General features: G+C 40.7%; 1 protein-coding gene across 1 annotated transcript; it reads left to right on the plus strand.

Moving 5' to 3' along the window:
• The first annotated feature begins 4,475 nt into the window (after positions 1-4,475).
• On the plus strand, positions 4,476-20,508 carry LOC114601323 (DGAT1/2-independent enzyme synthesizing storage lipids-like). Its single transcript, XM_077933013.1, has 6 exons — positions 4,476-4,874; positions 6,587-6,751; positions 10,368-10,558; positions 11,012-11,072; positions 14,072-14,211; positions 20,341-20,508. The coding sequence occupies exons 1-6, from the start codon at positions 4,595-4,597 to the stop codon at positions 20,443-20,445; spliced, it is 942 nt and encodes a 313-aa protein (XP_077789139.1). The 5' UTR covers positions 4,476-4,594; the 3' UTR covers positions 20,446-20,508.
• Positions 20,509-26,609: the final 6,101 nt, after the last annotated feature.

Raw genomic sequence — 26,609 nt, forward strand, 5'->3', positions numbered from 1 at the left:
GGGACTACCTTTGAAGGTGACCTGGAAACTGCAATTAATCCAGAATGTGGCACCTAGACTGGTGACTGGGAGTGGCCGCCGGAACCACATAATACCGGTCCTGAGAGATCTGCATTGGCTCCCAGTATGTTTCTGAGCACAATTCAAAGTGTTGGTGCTGACCTTTAAAGCCCTAAACGGCCTCGGTCCTGTATACCTGAAGGAGCGTCCCCACCCCTGTGCTGGTCCAGGGGGGAGGTTACCATGGGGCGAGGTCCAGGACCTGAGTCGAGGGTCAGCAGACAGTCCTCCACAGGCGAAGCGGGGTCCACAGCGAGGAGCCGGGCAAGGACAGAAACTCTGGGGGAACCGGTCTGGGTGCTGGCCGAAACAGCTCTTCGGTTACTGGACCCAGGGGGAGACTCACCTGTAGGCACTGAGTCCTCAACCACCTCCGGAGCCAGAGTGGATTCACCTGGTGCCTGCTCCTGAGGATCCGGCACAGGTGCAGGCCCTTCAGAATCAAGGCCCTGCCCCAGTTCAGCCGGCCCTGGAGGCGGGGACTCCTGTGCCGGCTGGGATTCCTCCGGTTCAGCCTCTGAATCGGATTCCCAGGCCATCGCAACCCCTATCGTTCAGCCCGGACACTGAGATCCAGTGCCAAGGGCCTTCTGGCGGTTCCCTCATTGCGAGAAGTGAGGTTACAGGGAACCAGACAGAGGGCCTTCTCAGTAGTGGCGCCCACCACCTCCCTTCAGATGTGAAGGAAATAAGCAGCTATCTTCTCTTTAAAAGACATCTGAAGGCAGCCCTGTTTAGGGAAGTTTTTAATATTTAATGCTGTACTGTTTTTAACATTTGATTGGGAGCTGCCCAGAGTGGCTGGGGAAACTCAGCCAGATTTGGGCGGGGTATAAATAAATTATTATTATTATTATTATTATTATTATTATTATTATTATTATTATTATTATTATTATCATTATTAGATGAGTCATTGTGAATACAAATAATCTGGGACCATCAGACTGTCAGCAGGCCTTCTAGGTGGCAGAATCACCAACAGCGGGGGGTGGGGGGAGTGGACAGAAGCAACAGCAGCCTGGAAGCAGTGGCAAAATAATGAGCAGCCTGCTAAGCCTTGCCATGGCAGTGGGCAACGGCAGCAGAAGAGGGGGCAGCCTGTGAGGCTGCCTGTTGTGGCAGTAGTGGTGGCCTGCAAGGCTTTGTGGCAGTAGCAAAATTGGCGTGGCAGTAGCAGCAGCCTGCCATTACTGCCACCACTTTCTATGGCCGCCATGACGCCTTGCAGGCTGCCACTACTACTGCTGCCACCTCCTGATGTCACTGAAAGGCCTCACAGGCTGCCGCCGCTACTGCCACCACCTCCCATCACTGCTGTGAGTCCTCGTAGGACACCATCACTTAATAATCTTATTCCTTTAGTTGTACATTGTTGCCCGATCGCTGCAAGTGGCCACCAATCACGCTCCCTCTTGCTGTGACAAGGGCAGCTGTCTTTTGGCTGCCGCAGCAGAATCAGAAAGGCTAATGATGGCAATCGGGCGGCTGCAATGCAAAAGGTTGCATGCTGCGCTCACCCACCAGAACGCAGCACACAACCACTTGCGTCGCTTACAGTTGTGCTTCCAATCTCGGGCTCGCGCTGCGTTCTGGGGGATGAGCGATTTTCGGAAATATTTTATTCTGAAATATGAATCCTAATACAGGTGTGACTCCATACATTATGTCACTGAGCCCTCTGTCTTCCTCACAATGCTTGGTTTCTTCATACAGATGAAGAAACCATAAAACCTGTATGTCCTGGGTCAGCTCAGACTTCATGGCCTCTGTGGTAACCATGAGACTGTCTCAGTAAATTAAAGGCCCAACACAAGAGCTAGAACATACCTTGTTCAGGTCTCTCCAAGCGAGTGGGAAGGCATAAATCCATTAGGGAAGATCAGAAACATGTGGGTTTTTTTGGTTTTTTGGTTCTGTTTGCTTTTCCCCATGGATATTTGTTTTTAATGTGTCCATGACTGCATCACATTATTTCTCCCCTGTTGACAAATCCCGCTTAATGCAGGAAAATACTACTTCTCTGTTTCAAGGAATACCTCTCCTCTGCAAAAAGAGAGTAAAACAGACCATCATATGTGTATGCAAACATTGCTCTGACAACTGACAAATGCATGCTGAACTTCCTTCGCCTCCACCTGACAATACTGAACATGTACCGAATACCAGAAAACGTTTGATGTCAAAGCATGTCAACCTGGAACGTTTTTGCTCCTGATCAAGCAATGCATACTTCGTGAATAAGCTTTTCAACCAGCTGCATGCAGTAAAATCAGCATGGCAGGATTTAATTTCAGTGATCAAACAGATGGTATTGGAGATCTCAGAAAATGCCTGGAGCACAAGTGACTGGTCAAGTTTATTGGAGTAGAACTGATTACTGAGGATGATTACTTGAGATTCAGTATTCAACCCAGCAGCATTAATGAAATCCTCATTTGCTGTAGAATTAGAGTCACATGCCAATGAAAGAGCTTTCACTTATGCACTAAGATTCAATATTGCAACAGAACACGTTGTTAAGGTTATGTATTGCACAACATACATATTGTACCTGACTGGAAGGGAGAGACTGCCATGAAAGGGAGAGAACGCACTTGTCACAATTCCTTCCTTTACTCTGTGACCCAATATGTTATTGTGCCGTATGAATGCTATTGTAGGTGTGACTCCATATTTCATTTTTGAGTACAAATGGCCACAACTTCCAAGCAGCCAGCGCCCTAAGCCTTTTTCACAATGCTTAGTTTCTTCATACAGATGGCACACCTTTCAGTTTGTTGACATCACCACATGAAGAGACGTGTTTCAATATGGTTGGAAATCAGACATTGAAAAAGTGCAGCAGACAGGATTTCAGGTGCTTCTCCAGAGAGGTGACTCAATTAAAGGCAATTTAGGCTTACCAGGAATGTAAGTAAAAACTTTTGTTCATAGAATCCTAAAGTGTAGAGTTCGGAGGGGATGCAGGGGTCATCTAGTTAACCCCTTGCAATGCAGGAATCTCAACAAACGATCCCTGCTTACTTTTGCAAATGTGCTAGTACTTGTGTTATTTGTCAGTTTCTGTGATAGCATCTCTCCCTTTGTGCGTGTTTGTGCGTACATGCATAAAAACCATGTATGATCTTTTTTAAAATAATAATAATTGCATTTTCAAAAACAGGAACAGAGAGCATGTTTAAGCCCCTCCCCTCCCCCTGTTACAACTTCGTACCAAATACAGCCTGTATACGTATACTATATGACTTCCCTTCCACACTTTTCCTGGTTCGTTTGCTTTTCTACTACTCCATGTAACCCACATCTTTTTAAGCATGCAATTTGTTATCAATTAAATACTCTATTTCAACTCTGCTCGTTTTACTCGGGACCTGCTAAAATCCTTAGCCACTCACGTTTGTAAATATCTGGGAATAAGGTTTACCGTCTCCCCTTCCTCATATCAATAAAACCAAAAAAAACCACCCACATTTTTTGGGTCTATTCTATATACTATTTAATTGCAAGATGTAGTGAAAATAGAGTAGAATCAGAAATATGCAATTCAGCTACGTAAAGCTAATGGGTGTTCAGATGACTAAGTAATTTGAAGACAAAAATGTGATGGCTGGGTGCATAGCTGTCAACTTTCCCATTTTCTTGCGAGGAATCCTATCCGGAATAAGGGAATTTCCCTTTAAAAAAGGGAAACCTTGACAGCTATGGCTGGGTGTTGTGGCATGGTTCCCAATAACCAAAGTGGAAAGAATGTCTAGAGGCAGTGATAACAGGGTTTGGCCTTCAGCATCTGCTATTACCTGGCAGCAGAGCTGCAATCCCACTTTGCAGTGTATCCCAAAATGCTTCCAAACTTCAGCTCCCCATTCTACCCACCCTCCTGGTTGGGTGTTGTGTTTGTGCAACAGAAGTTCAGTCAAGCGGTTAGGTTCAATGTAGGAAACAACTGTGTAGCAGAGAGAGCTTTTACTTCAGGGGCAAAAAGGCACACTATATATACACGTTCTTTGCAGTTGTTAGAAGAAGTCTTCACTCTCTGAAGACAAGAGGCCATTTCAGATTATAAAGTAATTGCTGAGACAAACTCCACATAGCAATTGCAAAGTTTAGTGGCTAACGAAGTCCAGCAACTGCCATTTCTGCTGACTCATGGAGAAGTAACTCCTTTTCCACTTTCCTTAACACTTCAGCCGTGAAATGAAACCAGCTTGCTTTACAACAAAGAACATGATGATCGTACATTACTAATTTTGTAGATCTCAGCGATGAATGCTGGGGGGAAAAATATGACTGCTTGGCTAGTCACAGTGGGGAAAACTAGGAAAATATCAAATAGCATGAGATTTCATGTAATCATGAATGCTCTGGGTTGACAGTTCAAACTGATGTACTGCATTTTCTGTTTTACAGGTAAACAGTGGGGGGAAAGATACCATCACAACAGAGGCGAATTTCACTTGCTATATTTATTTCATTGGCATACACTTCAGCTCTTCTCATCTCTTGGCATACACTTGCTTCAGATCAGGAAACAATGAGCTGGATTACTCAAATGCTGGAAAACTGGATTAGTGTTACTTATTTGGAAGAATACCTGAACTCTGTGGTTCACCCTCTGTGGTTATTTATGATTCCCATTTTGCTTTATTCTTTCTGGTTATTTATATATATATTTTGCTGTGCTGTCTCATTTCTGTTATATATCTACAAGAAGATGAATAACCAGCAAGAAAATGATTTTTATAGCAAATTTTGGGACAAGACAAGGCACATTATGTATCGCTGTTTCGATATATATGGAAAGATATGGCATGGTGAGTAAAGGTTTCTTTCATACCAATAATTCAGTCTTATCAGCTCCTATACTTTCATAGGACTGAGCATCAGAATTTCAGACTTGAAACACTGGAACAATAGTTGCCACAGTGCATCAGGAGTGTAGCTCTGAACCCACCTCAGTGTCATAAGAGCTACAAGTTTTTGTTGCCTTTGTAAGGATCAAAACAAAGGCATGGATATTTATATATGTAATAAGCCATCCTAAGGAAAAACAAAATATTTTAGGAGGTACGTATAAAATCAAGACGTATTACAGAAGAAAGGGTGAGTTGGTGGCTGCATAAACACCATACATTTTAATCATATTACCCCCCCCCCACCGAAACCTGGAGAATGTTGCTTACACTTCACAGAGCTGCAATTAGCAAAGCCCTTTAAAAATAGCTTCATGGATTGTCGCAAGAGAAATGTGTTGTGGGTACACAACCAATGTGATTAATATAACATTGTATAGTGAGACCTTGAGCGTGCAATTTTCCTGAGCATGATAAACCACAAGGTAGCTCTGAAACATAAACTATGGTATTTGCCAGCACAGCTTGTGTTAATGGCTACTACTTTAGATGGACACTGTGGGAAACAGGACAGTGGGCTATAGAGGCCTTTGGCTTCATCAACAGGATTCTTCTTATATCCTCCCAGAAGACTGCTAAAAACCCTCCAAGTATTCCTGTTTTCCAGGGACAGTCCCAGATTTACCGACACCATCCTGGCAGGGTTTCTGATTTGATCCTGGAATGCCCTGCTTTTCCTCAGGATGTTTCTATTTTCATCAGAGAAATGCCAGAGGATAGGGAGTTAGGCAGCCAAGTATACAAAAGTTTTTTAACGTTTAATAATAATAATAATAATAATAATAATAATAATATATTATTTATACCCCGCCCATCTGGCTGGGCCTCCCCAGCCACTCTGGGCGGCTTCCATAAAAACCACAAATACAGTACATACATTTTTATATATGTTGTAAGCCACCCAGAGTGGCTGAGGCAACCCAGTCTGATGGGTGGGGTATAAAGAATACAATTATTATTGTTATATTATTATTATTATTATTATTATTATTATTATTATTATTACAGTATTATTACAGTATTATTACAGTATTATTATTATTATTATTATTAATTCATGTGCTTATTTTCATTTGAGAAATGTTGGAGGGTATTTTGATGTTGCTTTAGGAGTTGAAGCATAAATCAGAAATACACTACTAAAACTAAGCCTGGGCCTAGCTCTTCCCCAAAGTAGCGCTCTGTACAGAAGGATAATACTGCCCTTCAAATAAATTAATAAAAAAAGTCTCCAAAACATTTAGTTTGATATCATGTTAAACCATCTCAAAGGGTCAAACACACATAAAGTAGATTAAAAAAGCAAAATAACTGAAAGACTGGGCAAAAATGTTTCCATCTGCGTCCAAAAGGAAGCAAGGAATGAATATTCCAGGAGAGAAGTCTCCTCCTGCCCCCTTTAGTTCTGCAACCACCAAAGAGAAAGTCCTGTTCCTCTTGGACGCTCTCCTGGCATCCAGAATGCTGGAAAACATAGCAGAGCTTTGTACCTGATCTTAAATTTCATCCCCCCCCTTCCAAAACACACTGTTTTCTTCCAATAAAATATTGTGATATTTTATTTAGCTTTCAACAACATAATATTTATTTGTTGCCATTTCTATTATTTTCAGGTTATGAAGTTATTGGCTTGGAACATCTCCCTAAAGGGCCAGGGATTGTTATTTTTCATCACTCAATTTGGCTTCGCGGCTATTGCTTCTTTGTGGGCAAAGCTTATAAAGAGAAAGGAAGACTGTGCCATACAGTAGTTCATCACTTCTTGTATAATCTTCCAGGTAAATTATTTAAATTAAAATTGTGCTTTTTTGCTTAAAACATGTGCCAAATATGACATGAAACAATGATATTAAATATAAAACAATGCTGTAGAATACAAAAACAGTGTATCTGGCAAAAAACCACAGGTAAATAAAATAGCAGCAACAGGTGAAACAGTAAATTAGTGGAGAGGTTCTTTCTCACCAAGTCCCTGCAAGTAAGACAGAATGTAGGATGAATAATTATTTCCAATTCATTTCTGTCTTTCTTAAATTTGTATACTGTCCTTCATCCAAAGATCCCAGGGTGTTTCTCAACACAAACTACACCTTAAGGAAGACTCAGGGCATAGTATTGAAATGAAAATGAAATGAAATATTGTGGACAAAAGGTTATATTTTTTTAAATATAGCAGCCTAAAGGATCTGTAAATTAAATTAAACTAGCCAAATCAATATACAGTTAGTCAGGAGGAAACAAGTCACTCCACTTTTATGGCCATGTTTACAGACAACATTTCCTCAGAGTAAAGGACTAGAAGAAATATTTCCTCCTTGTTCCTAGAATCGTGGGCACATGACTTGACGAGCACAAACCAGTACGTTAGATCTAGCACTTTGCTTAAAAGTGAATATAAAGTTTGAATGCATCAGATTGCCATCTTCCAATGTCCCAGATCTGGTGGGATGCCCATGAGAGCCGCAGCTGTGGCTGTACCTATGCGAAAGGAATGCAAACCAAACTGAACTGGATCACAAGCTATGGCTAATTGGGCAGAGAACTGTCCAACTTCAAATTGATCCTGGGAGAGGAAAAGGTGACTCACACACAGGCCGAGTGGCCAGATAGGCTGCAAGTGCTGTCACAAGGCATAAAGGTACATCATGGCAACTCTCGTTCATGACCTTGGAGCCAAAGCCTTCTGGCCCATCTTGGACTGCCTTAGGAGAATGCGTACCAACCCATCTGCGAACTGGACATTCTGGAACAACAAAGCCTGCCCTAGACATAGAAAGTAACTCGTAGGCCCAAAGCCCCACGAAAGGCAACCAATGAAACAGCAGGAAACAGCTGCTCTTCCAAAGTGAAAGAACACAGGGACAGCAGCAACAATAGAGCATCTGGTATTATGGGCTTACATTTATCTGGTCTGTTCTGCTCTTGGTCCTAAAGTGGATGGGCCATAGACGTGGTCCTGACGTCCTTGAACTCCTGGTGATTAGGCAAATATGGCTGCCTGGTACAGGGGGCCAGAGTGGATGAAATGTCCAGTTGAGGTATCAATTGCCAAGGTTTGCTCGGCATCCTCATCAGGTTGTGCACAACACCCAGTGCCAGCTTGCGTTGCGATTCCCGCCCCCCACAGGTGGAACAAAATAAAGACACAGGACACCAGAATTTAAGGTTAATGGGCAACAAATGGCCACAACTTTATTGGTCACAGGTAAGAGCGGTATTGGCTTTAGCCATTGGACCTATCAGACTATCCGGGATAAAACCGGAAGGGATTGAACACGAACGGGGGAGCCCTTGAGATGCACATTCCTAGGCGTTCCCCGAGGGGTCACCGCTTGGGAGCGCACTTTAGGCCCTAGCCTCCATAGGTTTCGGACGAGGCAACGCCCCCCGGAATCCTTTAACGAACTACCCTTCATCATTTGGGGGAGGTGATGGCGCTCCCCCCCCAACTCATCAGCATAATAATACCCCTACCAAGGCCAATGCTTTGCATACAATTTGACCCTGGATATCACTCCCAAACCACTGCCATCCTCAGCACCATATTCAACTGGAGTTTGGTTCCAACAGCAACTCCTGATGCCAGAATTCGAAGAAAGTGGGACAAGGGGCATGTGACCTTGTTCTTTTTTCGTGATCTCTTGTAGGCATTTGATGCCGTTGATTATGGCATTGTTCCGGACTGTCTCTAAGGAATGGGAATTGGGGGCACTGTATTACCATGGTTCCAATCCTATCTTTAGGACCGATTCCAGGGAGTAGCACTATGCTATGGGATGCTGCAGGGAGTAGGCAATAGAAGTTTTGGGGAGATGTACCATCAGTATGCTGATGACACTCAGCTTTCTTTCTCCATCGCATCTGAATCAGGAGAGCCTGTGCATTCTGTGAGCCATTGCCTGGACGCAGTGGTGAAATGGATGAGGAAAAAGAAGTTGAGCTTGGATCTTGAAATGTCCGACAAATTGGTCAGTTGCTTGTTCTGGATAGGTTTGCACTCCCCTTGAAGGAGCGGGTTTGCCGTTTGAGGGGCTTCTGGATCCAACTTTGTTCTGGAAGGCTCACTTGAGGACCCTCTGTCTTTTCTAGGCCTAAGTACCGTAATTTCAGGGTAATCAGGAGACGAAAAGACAGTTACAGGAAACAACAAGACATTTACACTGATCAGTGCCCAGAGCTCCAGCAGTAGGTCAGCTAGGTCATGGGCTGTTAGGGCAGACCCAGTCTGGTCCTGCTGGGCCCAGAAATCAGTCATTAATAAAGATGGAAGTGTCTTATTGGGAAGAACAATGCAAAGTATGGGAAACTACATGAGAATATGTTCACTAGCAAGCTTCCTGTGAACAATTCACTGTATTCAAACACACTTCGTCGCAACTGGGATGGGGTGGGGGCTACAGCTAAGGAAAAGGGCAGAAGCACACCTACATGCCCATGGCTTTCATAGCAACTCCAACCTATTAAGCAATGTGCATTGATCCCAGGAAGCATGCCTCCCCCAAACACATGGTCAATCAAGCACTCTCACACACAGTTTTTATGCCCCCATGTGACACTGCAAGCAACCACTTGTGGCATCCTTTCTACACAGTGTTCATGGAACCTCCACTGCCAAACCCCCCACATCATCTTCCCCTGCATGCAAACAGCAGCCACACTAGGAAACTATGACACCACACATATGTCAATTTTAAAAATTAAGCAAAAGAAGTGAGGTGAGAGCCCAAACAGGCCCAGTAGCACAGAGAGTTATGTTGGGGGGCATTCCACTGGGTAAATTAACGGAGCATCTAACCCCCTGTCTGGGTGGGTGAAAAGATGGGCTTCTGCTGGTGGAGGCAGGTTTCCACCAGCCTGGGTTCCTCCCTGTTCTCTCTCTCTCTCTCTCTCTCTCTCTCTCTGTGTGTGTGTGTGTGTGTGTGTGAATGTCCACTGTATCCAAAACCCAAGCAGCAAATAGGGATTGAAGATTGAAGATTGTCCGGCAAGGCACTATGGGGTGTATCAGGCACCCCAAACTCGGCCCTCCAGCTGTTTTGGGACTACAACACCCATCATCCCTGACCACTGGGAGTTGTAGTCCCAAAACCGCTGGAGGGCCGAGTTTGGTGATGCCTGGGCTGTATTTTTAACATGATGCAAACTTGAATATCAACTTATTGTACTAGAGACTTGACTTGAGGAACACTTCTCCAAAAGGTGGTCACCTCAGCACTCAGCCTCACTCTATGAGCCAGAACATGTGAGCAAAAGGGGAACTAGCATAAAGTCCCCCTTCCATGAAATCCTAGTTGATCAGTAATCTTTGGTATAAAGACACTTGTATAATATTCACACTATTTCCTAAATGAGAGCTATATAAAATGCATTTTTCTATTTGGGGCTTTCTTTTAGGGACAAAGATCCTTTGTGATGTGCTCGGTTTGAGAGATTTCAAGAAAGCTGAATGTGTGGAAATTCTGAAGAAAGGCCATTTACTGGGCATTGCACCTGGTGGAGTTAGAGAAGCAAACTTTAGTAATGACTACAGCTTAATATGGGGTAACCGCACAGGTTTCGCTCGGCTAGCTTTGGAGGCAAAAGTGGTGAGTGATCTTTGGGCAATTTGCATTGTCCTCACAATTATCCTGTATATGACATACTGTGTTGACATCCTTGATTTAGCATCCTCCATAGCTGAGAATGGCAAATATCGTGTTTCAGGGTCAAATGATATCTGGAGAGCCATGGATTCCCCACTCCTGCTTTTAAAAAAAGCTACTGAAATCAATAACGTTTAATAAGAAAAACAACTTTTTTCTTCTTACTCTCTTCAATTCCTCAAAATCTGGGGGACAGCTTGTGAATTTTCTTCATCTGAGATATTTGAATAGATCTGCCAGGAATTCTGAAGCCAATCACGTCTGGCTTGTCATTAATGCCAGATGTGAATCATTCCTTCTAGTCTTTAACAAAAATTAAGGTGGAATGGTTGGGGTGAAGTAATTAACCAGGTTTCACCTTTCTGTTATTGTTTTTTCCCTATTTTATTCTTTTAGCCCATCATCCCTATATTTGCACAAAATGATTCTGAAGCATTCAGGACCTTTGGAAATACAAGTGAGTTAAATTTATTATGTTCCTTGGTTGATCAAGATATCTAATTTCAGGCAAAATACATTTTAATAATATACAATGGTGTTTTTTAAAAAAATGAATATCTATTTCCTACCTACTCTCAAAATGCCAACTAATTTCAAATTTGATATGGGGTCGCATTCTTTCGGAATATTTTTATAGAAATCCCCCCCCCCAAAAAATTTATAAATACATAGTTAACAAATAAATAAAAATTTAAAAAATTCCTTCCAGTAGCACCTTAGAGACCAACTAAGTTAATTATTGGTATGAGCTTTCGTGTGTATGCACACTTCTTCAGACAGCTGTTTCGACTATGGCAGACCAACACGGCTACCTACCTCTAACTATAGTTAACAAATAAATATTTTAATAACCTGCCTGGGAAAAAAAAGAAAAAAGAAAAGGGAAAAAGGAGAAAGCATACATATCAATGTACATAGAATAGAAAAGGATATAAAAAAGAAAAGAAAACAAACAAAAATTAAGCAAAGTTTAACTCTATCAAAATAATAACTTAGACTGCCTTAAGACCTCCTTCCTAAAAAAATTCTATTTGCTATAATTCAACCCTATAATAGTATTTCTTATATATACTAACCTTTAGTATGGTTTGAATCTCTTTACTTATTTGTTACTGATGTTGGCTTCCTTCTGCCTCATTATGATTTCAATTTGCATTAGCTTACTTTCCCCCTTGTATTTAATATTTTATCCTCATCTTGGTATGAGGAAACAGTATGTCACTATTGGCGGAGTTATTCAAGACACAACCAAGTCTTAGTAGTATAACCTTGTTTCATTAAATAATTGTTGAAACATTCCCATTCTTTTTTGACTTTGTCTGCTGATTTGTTTCTTATTGATTCCGTCATTTTCATTAGTTCCAAGTACTCGCAGAGTTTTAACTGCCATTCGTCTCTCGATGAGATAAATTCACTCTTCCAATACTTAGCTACTAGCAATCTAGATGCAGTCACTGTGTAGAGGAATATTCTCTTGCTTTCTTTTGGGATGTTATTTGTTAAGATCCCTAGTAAGATTGCTTCCGGGGTTTTTTGTAATATAAATTTTAATATTTTTGTTAATTCCTCGTAGGTCGTGTCCCAGATTTTTTGATTCCTGGACACATCCACTACATATGGAAAAATGTTCCCTCATATAATTTGCATCTCCAACATTTATTATCATAATTTTTAGTCATGTTGGCTAATTTTGAAGGGGTTAAATACCATCTAAATTGCATTTTCATAAACTTTTCTTTAATTAACTAACACGCTGTGAATCTTAGATTCTTTCTCCACAGCTCTTCCCATTTTTGTACCCTGCCAAATGAATTTTGCCAGATCTTTTTGCCAATCTTTAAAACATTTAACTCCACTGATTATTGGTAATGTTTGGAATAGGAATAACATCTTTGGTAGCACTGTCATTTTAATTATGGACATCCCGCCCCACAGCGACAGATTTAACCTCCCCCAAATTTCCAAATCTTTTTTTATTTCTTTCCAATTTTTTACAAAATTGTAATTGTAGAGGTTTATATTTTTTGTTGTGATCCAGATGCCTAGGTATTTCACCTTATTTGTTATTTTTAATCCTGTTTTAGTTTACAATCCTCTTTTTTCTTCTTCACACATGTTTTTCACTAATAATTTTGTTTTGTCTTTGTTTAGTTTAAAGCTGAGACTTTCCTGAATTCATCCATTTTATCAGTGTTTCTAATGTGCTCTCTATTGGGTTCTCGGTGGTTATGATGATGTAATCTGCAAAGGCTTTGAGTTTATAATATCTGTTGCCCAAATAAATACCTTTTATTTTTGGTTCTTTCCTTATAGCTGTTACTAATGTTTCTAATATGGTGATAAATAAAAGTGGCGAGAATGGACAGCCTTGTCTAGTCCCTTATTCAATGTTAAATGTTTTCGTTAGTTCATTATTTATGATTAATTTTGCTTTCTGGTTATTATATATTGCCTTGATTCTGCAATATATTTTATTTCCTAATTTCATTGCATCAATGGTGTTCAATAAGAAATCCAATGATACATGATCAAATGCATTTTCAGTGTCCACTAACATCATTGGTGATCTTTTATTCCCACCTACCCCCAAATATTCTAATAAACTGATAATTGTTCTTGTATTGTTATATATTTGTCTTACCGGGAGGAAGCCAGCCCGGTCTTCATTAATTATTTTATTTAATATCTTTTTTAATCTGTTTGCAAGTATTCCTGTAAAAATTTTGTAATCCAAATTTAGTAATGAAATTGGTCTATAGTTTTTGGTATTCATCAGATCTGCTCCTTGTTTCGGGATCAAGGTTATTAAGGCTTCTTTCCATGACTCCAGTGTCTTCCCATTCTCTAATATTTTGCTCATAATCTTTTTCAAGGTTGGAAGTATGGCCTCTTCTAATTCTTTTTATAGTAACCAATTGAGATTCCATCTGGGCCCGGAGATTCCCCAACTTTTGTTTGTTTTTCATTACTTGTAGTATTTCTTCTATTTTGATAGTTGAATTTAAATATCGATGTCCCTCTTCTAATATTACTGTCAGAGGCTTAGTGCTGTCCAGTTGGCCATAGATAAGACTCCGGGCTCCCAGCCAGTTCCAACAAAATGATTTATTTGACAAAGTTCAAATGTACATCTCCAGAATTTAAATATCTATGTTCCTCTTCTAATATTACCAGTAATTTGTTTCATTGTAGATAATCATTTATTTTATTCTCATCTTTATCTTCTGATTTGTACAGTTTTTTTTATAATAATTTACAAAGCACTGTTTTGTTTTTTCTGGGTCTACTATCTCTTCCCTTTGATCTATTATTTTACCTATAATTTTATCTTTTTGCCTTTTCTTTATTAACCAGGTTAACATCCTGCCGAGTTTGTTGGCCGATTCAAAGCTTTTTTGTCTCATCCATTTGATATGGGGTCGTATTCTTTCAGAATCTTTTCCCTTTCATACACAGGGTTGACAAGATGGGTATATGAGAAAACTCGATGTTTACTCCTTCCTGTATATGGAGGGTTTCCAGTGAAATTGAGGACATATATTGGAGAACCCATCCCATATGATCCAAATATAACTGCCACAGAGCTGGCTGAAAAAGTAAGTACCAGGAAATATAAAACAGAATAATCTTTCCTATTGCTTTTTCACTTTCTCAGTTCTAAATTGTATTCTGCATACTGGCTTCTCATTCTGTATGAGCCAGAGCTAGGCTTTATTATATATATTTTTGTGCATTATATTGATCACTCAGCTTTTCCTCTGCTTAACTTGTTGAGACTAATGAAATGCCCTCTGAGCTACCAACTTTGAATCCCCAACACATTTTTAGATATAGAATCATAGAATCTTAGAGCTGAAAGGGACCCAAGGGTCATCTAGTCTACTCCTCTGCAATGAAGGAATATCAGCTAAAGCATCCATGAGAGATGGCCATCCAGCCTCTGCTTAACTTCGTACCAACGGGACCGCCTCTCTTGGTATGCCCCACGGAGGACCTTGCGGTCTGCAAATAACAACATCCTAAAGATTCTGGGCGCCAGGGAGATCAGTCTGGCCTCGACCAGAGCCAGGGTGTTTTTGGCTGTGGCCCCGGCCTGGTGGAACGCTCTCTCACAAGTGACTAGGGCCCTGCGGGATTTGACATCTTTCTGCAGGGCCTGCAATATGGAGCTGTTCTGCCAGGCCTTTGGTCAGGGTTCCGTTTGACTCATTTTCTCCTTGTATAAGAACAAGCATGAAAAATAAAGAAAAAGAGATAAAGGGAATTACATTAGGCAAGGATGTTTTCAAAATTAGAGCTTTTGCGGATGATATTATATTAACAACTGAGGAGTCAGAAAGCAGTTTAATGAAAGCATTGACGATAATGAATGAGTTCGGGAAAGTAGCAGGCTTCAAAATAAATATGTCAAAAACAAAATTTATGGTAAAAAACATACAGGAATTAGAAAAGAACAAATTACAGAAGAAATTAGGTTTAGAAATTGTTACAAAACAAAAGCAAAACATTTAGGTATAGAATTGACGATGAAAAATATTAATCTATTTGGAAACAATTATGAAAAAGCCTGGAAGGAAATTAGAAGAGATCTAGAAACCTGGAGTAGATTAAAGCTGACATTAATGGGGAGAATATCTATAATTAAGATGAATGTTTTACCCAAAATGATATATTTGTTCCAAACAATACCAATAATAATTAAAGAAAATTGTTTTGATGAATGGAGAAAATATCTAACAAAATTCATATGGCAAACCGAAAAACCACGCATAAAGTATAATCTATTAACAGATAAAGGGGAGAGAGGAGGACTCGCATTACCGAATTTAAAAATATACTATGAAACAGAATGTCTGGCATGGCTAAAAGAATGGATTATATTGGAAAACACTAGTATTTTAAATCTAGAAGGTTTTGACAATAGGTATGGATGGCATGCCTACCTAGCGTACAAGAAGGTTAAGGTACATAATGGCTTCAAAAATCATATACTCAGAAATTTATTGTTGAAAGTTTGGAATAAATATAAACAGCTATTAGAGCCACAAGTCCCTTTATGGATCTCTCCATTAGAGGCCCATGCAGTTAAAAAACTCAATATGAATTCGAACTGGGCAACATATAGACAAATACTGGAAGAAGACCAAGGAAAGTTAAAATTAAAAACATATGAAGAATTAAAACAATATGGGATGGATAATTGGCAATATATACAATTAAAAAGTGTGTTTAAGGCAGATAAAAGAAAAGGTTTCGCCAAAGAACAATTAAATTGCTATTTAGCACCATTATATTACAAAACAATAGGAAATTATTATTGAAAATTTACACTCTATTATTGGACTATGATTTGATGGATGAAGAGGTAAAAGAAACAATGGCCAAATGGGCAAAAGATATCGGCCACACTATATATTTAGAACAATGGGAGAAACTCTGGTGCGAGAATATCCGCTTTACCACCTGCTATACGATAAAGGAAAATTTTGTTTAAATGTTTTACAGGTGGTATTTAATTTATAATTAAAATCCAACCTTTGTTGGAAATGTAACAAAGAACCTGGAACGATAATTCATATGTGGTGAGGTTGCAAGGAAATAAAGAAGTTTTGGGGACTAACACATGAGGAACTTAAGGAAATGCTTTAAAAACCCTTGATAAAAAATCCTGAAGCTTATCTGTTAGGAGTGGTAGGCAAAGACATACCACATATGAAAAAATAAAAAATTCTATGCAACAACAGCTGCCAGGGTAGTGATTGCCACTAAATGGAAATCTCAGGACACACCAACAAAGGAAGAGTGGATTTGTAAATTAAGTGAGTATATAGAATTGGCAAAATTAACTTCAATTATAAGATATCATTCAAATCAAAAGTTAAGAATGGAGTGGAAGTATTTTGAAAATTGTATGTCAAAATATTGTTCTAAAAATGACATGCTAATAGGCTTAGAATAAAAAATGTAAGCAATAACAAAACCAATAAAGAAAGAAGGAAAAATCAGAATTTAACAAAAATAATTTATTCTACAATGCAAGGAAAAAAAGGTAGACAGAAATATAAAGAAGTGGAATTGCTGTGGAGTGAAGTAGAGGGTGGGTGGTGAGTTTTATAATTAAGTGTATAATTATGCAGCTGTTGCAATTTAGATATTATATTTTATGTGAGGGAATCATTGGGAATTTTGGTTATTATGTGTATATGTTAAGTTTCAATAAAGATCTTTGGGGGGGCGGAGCATGAAGGCGGTTCCCAGCCCACTCAAAGATGCTTATAATATCAGTGGAAATCAGTGGTTACCGTTGGTAACCGCTTTCAATTTTACCCTGAAGATTTCCACTTGTCCAGTTTTAATTTTAATTTGTTTGAATTAATTGTGGGATGTATCTTAATTTACTGATCGCTTGGTTTTATGCATATTGTCTTATATGATGTGAGCCGCTCTGAGCCCAGCTTTGGCCAGGGATGGCGGGATACAAATAAATTATTATTATTGTTATTATTATTAAACACCTTCACAACCTCTCAGGGGAGACTGTTGAACTGTCAAAACAGCTCTCACTGTCAGAAAGCTCTTCCTGATGTTGAGTTGGAATTTCCTTTCTTGCAACTTGAAGAGTGGCTATGGAAACCCTGTCAGATGGGTGGACTATAAATTTAAAAAATGATGATGATTATTATAAGGCATTGGTTTGAGTCCTACCCAGCAGAGCAGGAGAAAATAAGCTTACTCCATCTTCCATGTGACAACCCTTAAGATATTTGAAAATGGCTATCATAACTCTTCTCAGTCCCCTCTTTTTCAGGCTGAAAATACCCAGCTTCTTTCACTGTTGCTCATAAGGTTTCCTTTCCAGACCCTTAATATTCATGGTTGCTCTCGTCTCCCCCAAGAACTTTCTGCTTTCATTCTTGCTTCACCCTCTCCCTCCCCACATCTAGTTCCGGCTTTTGGTTGCTTGTTTGAAGGGGCGGAGAAGTAATTTATTTTGGCGGGTGTGTGGGGGTTGATTCCTTGGTTGTCCTGTGGTTCCTTCCTTTTATTTCACATTGTTGGGATGCAGTCATTGTCATTTGACAGTGGTGTGGTTTGTTTGCTCCTACCACGTTAAATCTGCACAGATGAGAAAGTTGTGGAGAGAAAGATCAGCTTTACTGAGGCATTATTGTGTTAAGGGTGCCCTTTAGGGACCTGCCAAGACAGTATGCCTGGTAGGACTTGCATAGGTCCTCTTAGCCCTGGTACATGCATTTTGGCTGAACACTGCAGAGCAGGGTCTGAGTGAGCATTATGGGTTCATTCTCAAGGTTCAATATGCAAGGAGACAGTAATTTTCCGACTTCCGGGTTAGTGCCATCGGCGAATGGCAGAGTTCCTCCGACCGGAGGAACTGGCTCCGTGGAAACTGGGTCTTCCCGCTGTGGCAAAGGTGGGGACCCGCTAGAAATCCCAGGTGGAGGAAGCCTGGGAACGTGGGGTTCGGCATGGCACCAGGAGCGCCTCCCCTACTCACGGGGAACCCCATTTTGGGGCTCCGGAGTGAAGTGCTGCGAACTGACTGCTACTTTCACAGAGTGAAGCCGCACAGCCATTGCCGGAGAGCGCTGACTTTTTCCTGTGGACAATTGGACTTAAAACAAGTACCCGTGAGTAGAAACGGAAAATTGGATCAAGAAACATCCTAATTTGGCACTGAAGCGGGAAGGCTCAAAACAGGAAGTCCGCCTTCCGCTTTTTGTAAATAGACTGAAGCAAAAACCTTGTAAGCTAAAGCCTGGAAAGTTGTTTATAAAAGTCTAAATTTCCTTCATTTATAACCACTAAAACCCCCTTGGAAGCAGGAGAAAAGGGGGGGGGACTTTGACTGTTTAAGCCTGCAGGAGAGGGAGTAAAGAAAGACAAGTTTCCACCGTCTCAAACCTGGGAACGGGGTGTCAGAGACAGAAATTGTTGGAGATGTTCATTGACTGTGAATGGAACACTTTGACAGATAGCTAAAAAAGAGAAATAAACTGATTCCAATGTTGCCTTTTGCATTCTAAAGAAACAAAATATCTGAAAAATGAAAGTAACTTTCCTTTGTTGGACTTGCCTTAAAAAGATGGATACAAATAGAAATTGTCTCCTCTAGAGGGAGCTTGTTACAATTGTTGCTGCAGTCTACTTGGGGACTTTACAGCTGTGAGATTAAGATCATGGGACCAGTCCTTTGACCTTGAATAAAAATGTGCTGGGAGGAAGTTTTGGTGCTTGCTTTATGCAAGACAAGTGCTTTGTTGGAACAGATGCATGAGAAGATGGATTTGATGAATGAGAAAATGGATTTGATGACTGTTGTGGTCAGTAACTGTGGACAAACAGGGAATACTGATACAGAAATCATTCAGGGACCAGCTCAGGAACCTGTATTGACTGGGCAAGTGCAAGTGCAGAAGATAATGGAGAAGGTTGCGGTTGCACCTCAAATAATACAAATGGAGAGATCCGAGGCCCTGCAGGAGCATAAGCCGCTGTTTTTGAAGATTGAAGTTGGAGTGGGCCAGGGGGAGTCTGGAGCTGAGGAGGTTCTTAACTTCGGAGGGACTTTGAAATATGCTTTTAAATATTTTTTGGATTACACTGATGACTGTGGGGAGTGGGACTGTGGGGAATGGGCTGGTGAAGGGACATGGAGATAATTTTGGGCTGGAATCTCCCAGAGACCTACTCCTCAATGAGAAAGGAAAGAAATTAAGAAAGAGACCAACAAAAGACAAGGAAAAGTGCAGGTATAAACAAGAAGAAGAAGATCTGCAGAAGGGACATGGAAGAGACTCAAGAGCCTCAGACATAAGATTACCAGGTTGATGGACTAGATGGAATGGACAGTAAGGACTGACATAACCCGAGACCAGGAAGAAGAGACGTTGGATGAAGATTGGAAGAAAATTTATAAAGAAAATTTTTTATTTAGGGAATTAGCGTAAAATTAATGAATATTAGGGAAAATGTTGGAATGAAACTATCTGGCTTTAGTAGAAATGATATAAGGAGTCATGTATAAATAAGTATTAAGTTTCAAGCTCTAAGGTATTTTACGGTAAGATAAGGTTAAATAAATCAAGGCAAATTGAATAACAGAATATGGGGAAAGATGGAAAGGATTTGCTGAGTTAATTAATAGGTTAAATTGTTAAGATAAATTATTCAATAAAAATTGAGAAAGATGGAAAGAATTTGCTGAAATAACTAATTAAACTAGAATACAAAAAGGGAGGTGTGAGGAGGTCAATGAAACAAGCAAATGGAAGTTAAAGATATGCAATATGGGATTTGTGTTTTTTTCTTTTTCTTGTTGTATTGTTGTATTGGTTTTTATGTATTTTTTTCTTCTTTTTTATGTATTGTAGTGTTGTTTCCTATTTTTTCTTCTTTTCTGTAATCCTGAAACTTTTAATAAATATTATTATTATTATTATTTAAAAAGACAGTAATTTCCTCCCTTTCCTTTGCTGGGGAGCCAGTTGCATATGCCTTAGGATCTGGAGAGATGGTTTCCTACCACAATTAACTAAAAATCCTTATCTGCCCTTACTTCTGATCCCAGAAGGAAATTACATATTGTGCTTCTTTAGCTGGAAAAAATGGGATTTTTTTAATGCTACTGGGTCTGACGCCTTTAGGTTTCTCCTATTCCTTTAGCTATAACATAATGTATTCCTTTGTTTTTGTTTTTTCAACAGACCAAGACTGCATTAGAAAATCTTCGGGATAGACACCAAAAAGTGCCAGGAAGTATATTAAGAGCTCTTTCAGAACGATTTGATAAGGATGACAAAGCTAACTAGTCCATATAAAACAAACTATAGTTCTGTAATAGGAAAATTTAATAATTATGTAATTAAAACCAAATAAACATACAGAGAATTGTACTGGATTGTGTATAACTTATTTGGAAGGATTGCTAGCTCAGTAGCTCAGCACCTCCTGTCTATGCAAAAGTTTTCGAAGAGGTGCAAGTCCTTTCTTGCCCTATCCTGCAAGACTCCCAGAATGCCCCTTTTTGTGGACTTACACTGCTAGAGTCAGAATCAAAGTGTGTAATGGGAGGGTGGGTGTTTAACTGAAACATGAAATAATAATCCCTATAAATCAGCTGCATTAAAACAGTGACAATTCTTTTATATTTGGAAAAGGCATTTTCTGCTAGTTATCCATTTTTATTTCCAAAAGGACTTTATGCCAGGTTGTTAATTCCACAAGTGAGTGAATTCAGCAGTGGAGTCTGGATTCCCACCATCCCCCAAGTTTCCCCATGGCCATATACTCTCAATTTTAGACTGTTTTCTCCTTCAGTTTTTTACTGGAGAGAGAGAGAGAGAGAACGAACTGACACCCCCCCCCCCCAAACTAGGGCAAGGTTAGAAACCCAGATATAAAAAGGCCAAATGGGACCTTAAACATGTGGTTGTGTTAACAGGAAAATCCGAGGGCTCCCTTGGACAAAAACAAAGACACCAGCCAGGATAACTTGTAGCAAAACAGCAGCCTGTAGGCTTGGCCTTTATTGAACTGTTGCAACAGGGTGCTCCCCTCACTTGCAGGAGAGATGAAGGACCCAGAAAAATGGTGTGCAAGGTCTTATAAAGACTTTTGAAATTGCCACCCTGTAGATCAAGACCACCCCCAGAAACATCATACATACATCACAGAAAGGAGGGGTTGAGGGAGGGGGTTGTGGTGGTAACCTGAGTGTCCTGTCACCTGGCTGGTTCTCCCTTTCCCCCTCCCCATGAGTACTTTCCAGGTGACAGAGGGGAGTTTGCAGTTTCCTGCCCCCAGAGGGAAGAGCTGATTATTGTCCTTTGTTCCAGTCCGTGCTGAATCCACTCCCATATGCAAGTTCTTTGTGATCTTGATGGTCTTCTGTCTAGGACCATCAGGGTTGGCATAGCAACTGGGCAGGGCTCCTGTGTATGTGCTGGTATGCTCAAGGGATTATGGTGGCCTGTATCAAACCTTCCCCATTTTGTAGTCCTTCCTTCATGGAGTAAAATAAAAGTGGAACAGTGCAAATCCGATGTATGGTTGCTTTTCTATGAATTTATAACAGAAGCATAGCGTATGTAGTGTGTGAGTGTGAGTGTGTGTGGAGTTTGTACAAACTGAATGATGGGGGGGGGGGTTTCCTGCAACAGTTGCCACTACAATATGTCTCTTAGTTTTTCTGGGGCATCTTCAAGTCACACCAGGGTGCCATGGCCTTACACATTCACAGTGCTGACTTCTGCTATTTACTCACATGTAGGCCTAGGCAATGTACCAATACATCGCCCGGGTCCAGTATGAGGGGCAGACTATGATGACAGTTTCACTCAGTGGTATATTGCTGGTGAAACCGCCACATTCTGAGTCCCTCTGCTACCAGCGCCAAGGGAGAAACAAGCTGCAGCCGGGTGCTGGAGGCAGAGGGACTCAGAAGGATGAGTGAAACCCCATTGTCTGCTCTCATACTGGCCAAGGGAGAAACAAGCTGCATAGGTGAAACAGTTGCTCCTTCCTCTGCCTCTTTAAACTGCTTGGCTGAGACTTGCCCTCACCTCACCCAAGCAGTTTTACACAGCCCCCAACCCACCACTGATTGCAGGAGCTGAGCCAGCAGCGGGGTGGAGGCTCCATTAAGGTGCTCCCCCTTCCCATCTGAGAAGGTGTCAAAGTGGGTTTATCACCAAACCTCGATGTTCAAAACCCAACACCACCCAGCCCTACTCAGGAGCAAGTCCTCCTGTGCAAAAGGAAGCTTACTCCCAGGTAAATGTGTAGGAGGTTTAAAAGCCTCATTTTTTCTTGAGGGTACAGAAATTAATAGCTTGGTTTGTATATCACATTAAACCATAAAAACAAATTATAGGGCAATAGCATGCAGCAGGTATTGAAAGTCCAATTTGTCATGTTATCTGAACCTGGGCTAGCGGTTTCTTTCATGCCAATAGTTTGGCATGAATGTTTATGCACATTGGGCCAATGTAAGTCGCTTAGGCTTGCTTTGGGCAAGATAAAGCAACTAACAAATCTAACAAACAAACAAACAAACAAACAAATGTAAATAAACGGTAATAAATAAATAAATGGTACTTACTAAGGGAGAGATTTGGATCACAAATGAACCTGCCCTGCCCGTTCTTGGGGCTGGAGTATCTGCTGGAGGGGACATTTCCTAGTTGCAGATATCCACCTTATCTTCCTTCAAGATCCTCAGAGTATTAGCACCATTATACAGATGGTTGACAAGGCCAGGAGTGTCCTATCTTGACCGCTTGGTTACATTCATGCCAATGAGGCCAGCAGCACCCAAGCAACAAAGAGCTTACTTTTCTATGGGTGGGCCAAGTGCCTCTGGTTCCTCAGCACCACCCAGCAGACGTCCCACCAATGGGGTATTCTGGGGGAGGCCTGAAGTGGAGGCTCTTCACAATAGGAAAAGCACTGCTAGGGAGGAGTAGCACTGGTGTTAAAAGGAGCTTCACAGTCTTTCGGATGAGTCTGCGGTCGCAGGTAAGGCTGCCTCAAGCTGTTTGCGCCTACATACTTAAGCATACTTAAGATCATTAGAACATTTAAGCATACTTAAGAACATTAGAACATTAAGAACATTAGAACTTTTACAAAACTAACCAGGGATGTTTGTTGAGATTCCTGCATTGCAAGGGGTTAACTAGACGACCCCTAGGTCCCCTCTGAACTCTAAACTTTAGGATTCTATGAACAAAAGTTTTTACTTACATTCCTGGTAAGCCTAAATTGCCTTTAATTCAGTCACCTCTCTGGAGAAGCACCTGAAATCCTGTCTGCTGCACTTTTTCGATGTCTAATTTCCAGCCGTATTGAAACACGTCTCTTTATGTGGTGATGTCAAGAAACTGTGAAAGGTGTGCCATCTGTATGAAGAAACTAAGCATTGTGAAAAAGCCTTAGGGCGCCGGCTGCTTGGAAGTTGTGGCCATTTGTAATCAAACATGAAATATGGAGTCACACCTACAATAGCATTCATATGGCACAATAACATATTGGGTCACAGAGTAAAGGTAGCTATCTCCCATCCTGCCATGCTGATTTTAAATCCTGCCATGCTGATTTTACTGCAGGCAGCTGGTTGAAAAGCTTCTTCACGAGTTGCCCCTGTAATATGCATTGCTTGATCAGGAGCAAAAAAGTTCCAGGTTGACATGCTTTGACATCAAAGGGTCTTTGGTATTCGGTACATGTCCAGTATTGTAAGGTGGAGGCGAAAGAAGTTCAGCATGCATTTGTCAGTTGTCAGAGCAATGTTTGCATACACATATGATGGTCTGTTTTACTCTCTTTTCGAGAGGAGAGGCATTCCTTGTAACAGAGAAGTAGTATTTTTCCTGCATTAAGCATGATTTTCAACAGGGGAGAAATAATGTGATGCAGTCACGGACACATCAAAAAGAAATATCCATGCGAAAAGGCAAACAGAACCAAAAAACTAAAAACCCCACACGTTTCTGATCTTCCCTAATGGATTTCTGCCTTACCACTCCCTTGCAGAGATGTGAACAAGGCATGTTCTGTCTCTTGTGTTGGGCCTATCTGGTGCACTTTTTTGTAGACTAATTTCCAGCTGTATTGAGAAACATCTCTTCACATGGTGGTTTCAAGAAACTGTGATATGTGTGCCATTTGTATGAAGAGACCAAGCACTGTGAAAAAGAGAGGCGGCTTGGTGAGCCAGTGGCTTGGAAGTTGTGGTCATTTGTAATCAAACATGAAATATGGAGTCACACCTACAATAGCATTCCTATGTCACAATAATATATTGGGACATAGAGTAAAGATAGAAATTGTGACAAGTGTGTTTGCTCCCTTTGATGGTAGCTTCTCTCCAAGCCAGGTAAAATATGTATGTTGTGTAATACATAACCTTCATAACATGTTCTGTTACAATAATGAATCCTAGTGCTTAAGTAAAAGCTCTTCCATTGGCACTTGTCTCTTTAATTCTACAGCAAATGAGGATTTCATTAACACTTTCTGGGTTTGAATACAAATCTTAAGTAATCATCCTCAGAAATCAAGTCCAATAAACTTGACCAGTCACTTGTTCTCCAGGCATTTTCTGAGATCTCCAATACCATCTTTTTGATCACTGAAATTAAATTCTGCCATGCCGATTTTACTGCAGGCAGCTGGTTGCTTGATCAGGAGCAAAAAAGTTCCAGGTTGACATGCTTTGACATCAAAGGATCACAGAGACATTAAAAACAAATATGCATGGAAAGTAAAAGGCAAATAGAACCAAAAAACCAAAAACCATAGGTTTCTGATCTTCCCTAATCTTCCCTAGTCACTTCATAAATCACTTGAAGAAGAGTTAAAACCAATTAAAACTCATTGAAACCGCTTAAAATCTACTAAAAGGCAGATTAAAAACCACAGGCCTTCAAGCTGCTGAGTCCCTTCCAGGCACTGTCCTACTTCATCGCCTGACACTCCTGAGAATATGAGGGAGCCCTGTTTGCTTCAGTGTTGAGGATGACACTTAAGAGCCAACCTGTCAAGTGCCTACCTTAATTCCCAATTCTATATCAAGACTTTGACAGAATGGTGAGCATGCCAACTTGAAAATTCCTGAGAGTATTCAGGAATCCATCAGATACCGTAAGTCTCTGGGAACTGACCGCCTTAATGGATCCCCCAGCCTTATAGAGGGGCACTGCATCATCACTTCAAATTTCACCATTGTATTATCCATCTCAGACAATGGGCTCAGCACAAACCTCCCTACCAATGAATTTCTGTCTTCCCACTCCCTTGGAAAGACCTGAACTAGGGTATGTTCTGTCTCTTCTGTTGGGCCTTTAATTTACTGAGATAGTCTCATGGTTGCCACAGAGGCCATGAAGTCTGAGCTGACCCAGGACCTACAGGTTACCTCCCTCCCTTTAGACAGTGAATTCTCAAACTTATTGTGAAAGTGAGCTGAAAGGAAGAGATTCCTTGCCAGTGATGGGAGATTGAGGATTGGAGTGATTGTTCTGTGATATTATGGCAGTGTACAATGTTGTAGTGTAATTTTTAATTGTGTTTGAAATGTATCATTGTAATTTGTTTTAATATTAAATAAATGTGCAAAAAATGAATAAATCCCTCTTCACAGGGATCTCTGGGAAGTGTAGCTTTGTGGGAAAAATAGGGGGTCTCCTAACAACTCTCAGCACCCTTATACCACAGCGCCCAGAATTTTCTGGAAGAAGCAATGGCAGCTTAAAGTAATATTGTATTGTTGGAAAAATATGGGCTATATTTAATAAGGCATCCTGGTTTATGAAAGCTAGCCGGGATGGGATGAATGAGTGCTCCAGAGGTAAGGTAAATGGGTCTTTGCATTATGTAGTGCTGGATGCTGCCCTTAAAGAGGCAGCAGTGTGTTGACTCCTCAAGAAGCCCTCTCTAGACCTAACAGAGAGCAACAACTATAGACTATAGTAGGTGGAGAGGGTGGTTGTGGAGCAGCTGCAGGTGTTTCTGGGTGAAACTGGTAATCTCGATCCATTAAAATCTAGGTTCAGACCTAAATTTAGAACTGAATCAGCTTTGGTCCCCTTGATGGATTACCTTTATCATAAAATAGACCAACTGTAGGGCCAGGTTCCCAGAAATATAGTCTGCGCTACTGTAATGTGTTTTATGTGGAGCTGCCCTCGGGCCTTATCAGGAAGCTCCAGGGGGCATAGAATAGGGTGGCTTAGATGCTGATGGAGGCATCTGACCAAGATTATGTGACACCATGGGGTAATTTGACCCTTGCTGAGAGGAGCATTGTTTCCCCTTACATAAATATTTCCTTACATCTTTAAAGAAACAAGAAAGCAAAATAAGTGGAAGAAGACTGAAAGGGAATATGAGAGAGATAGGGTGCCAATTGTATTGTTTAGGAACAGGCTTGAATTTTGAATTTTGTTTTTCCACTGAATATCATATGCTAATA

Source organism: Podarcis muralis, chromosome 8 (genome assembly GCF_964188315.1).
Source record: "Podarcis muralis chromosome 8, rPodMur119.hap1.1, whole genome shotgun sequence".
NCBI lineage: Eukaryota > Metazoa > Chordata > Lepidosauria > Squamata > Lacertidae > Podarcis > Podarcis muralis.

What these genes read in the sequence shown, in the direction of transcription:
- LOC114601323 (XM_077933013.1), top strand. Translation starts at nt 4,595, where the DNA reads ATGAGCTGGATTACTCAAATGCTGGAAAACTGGATTAGTGTTACTTAT. An exon ending in TAGCTTTGGAGGCAAAAGTG is followed by an intron (nt 10,559 to 11,011) that starts GTGAGTGATCTT and finishes TTATTCTTTTAG; the next exon opens with CCCATCATCCCTATATTTGC. An exon ending in CAGGACCTTTGGAAATACAA is followed by an intron (nt 11,073 to 14,071) that starts GTGAGTTAAATT and finishes TTTCATACACAG; the next exon opens with GGTTGACAAGATGGGTATAT.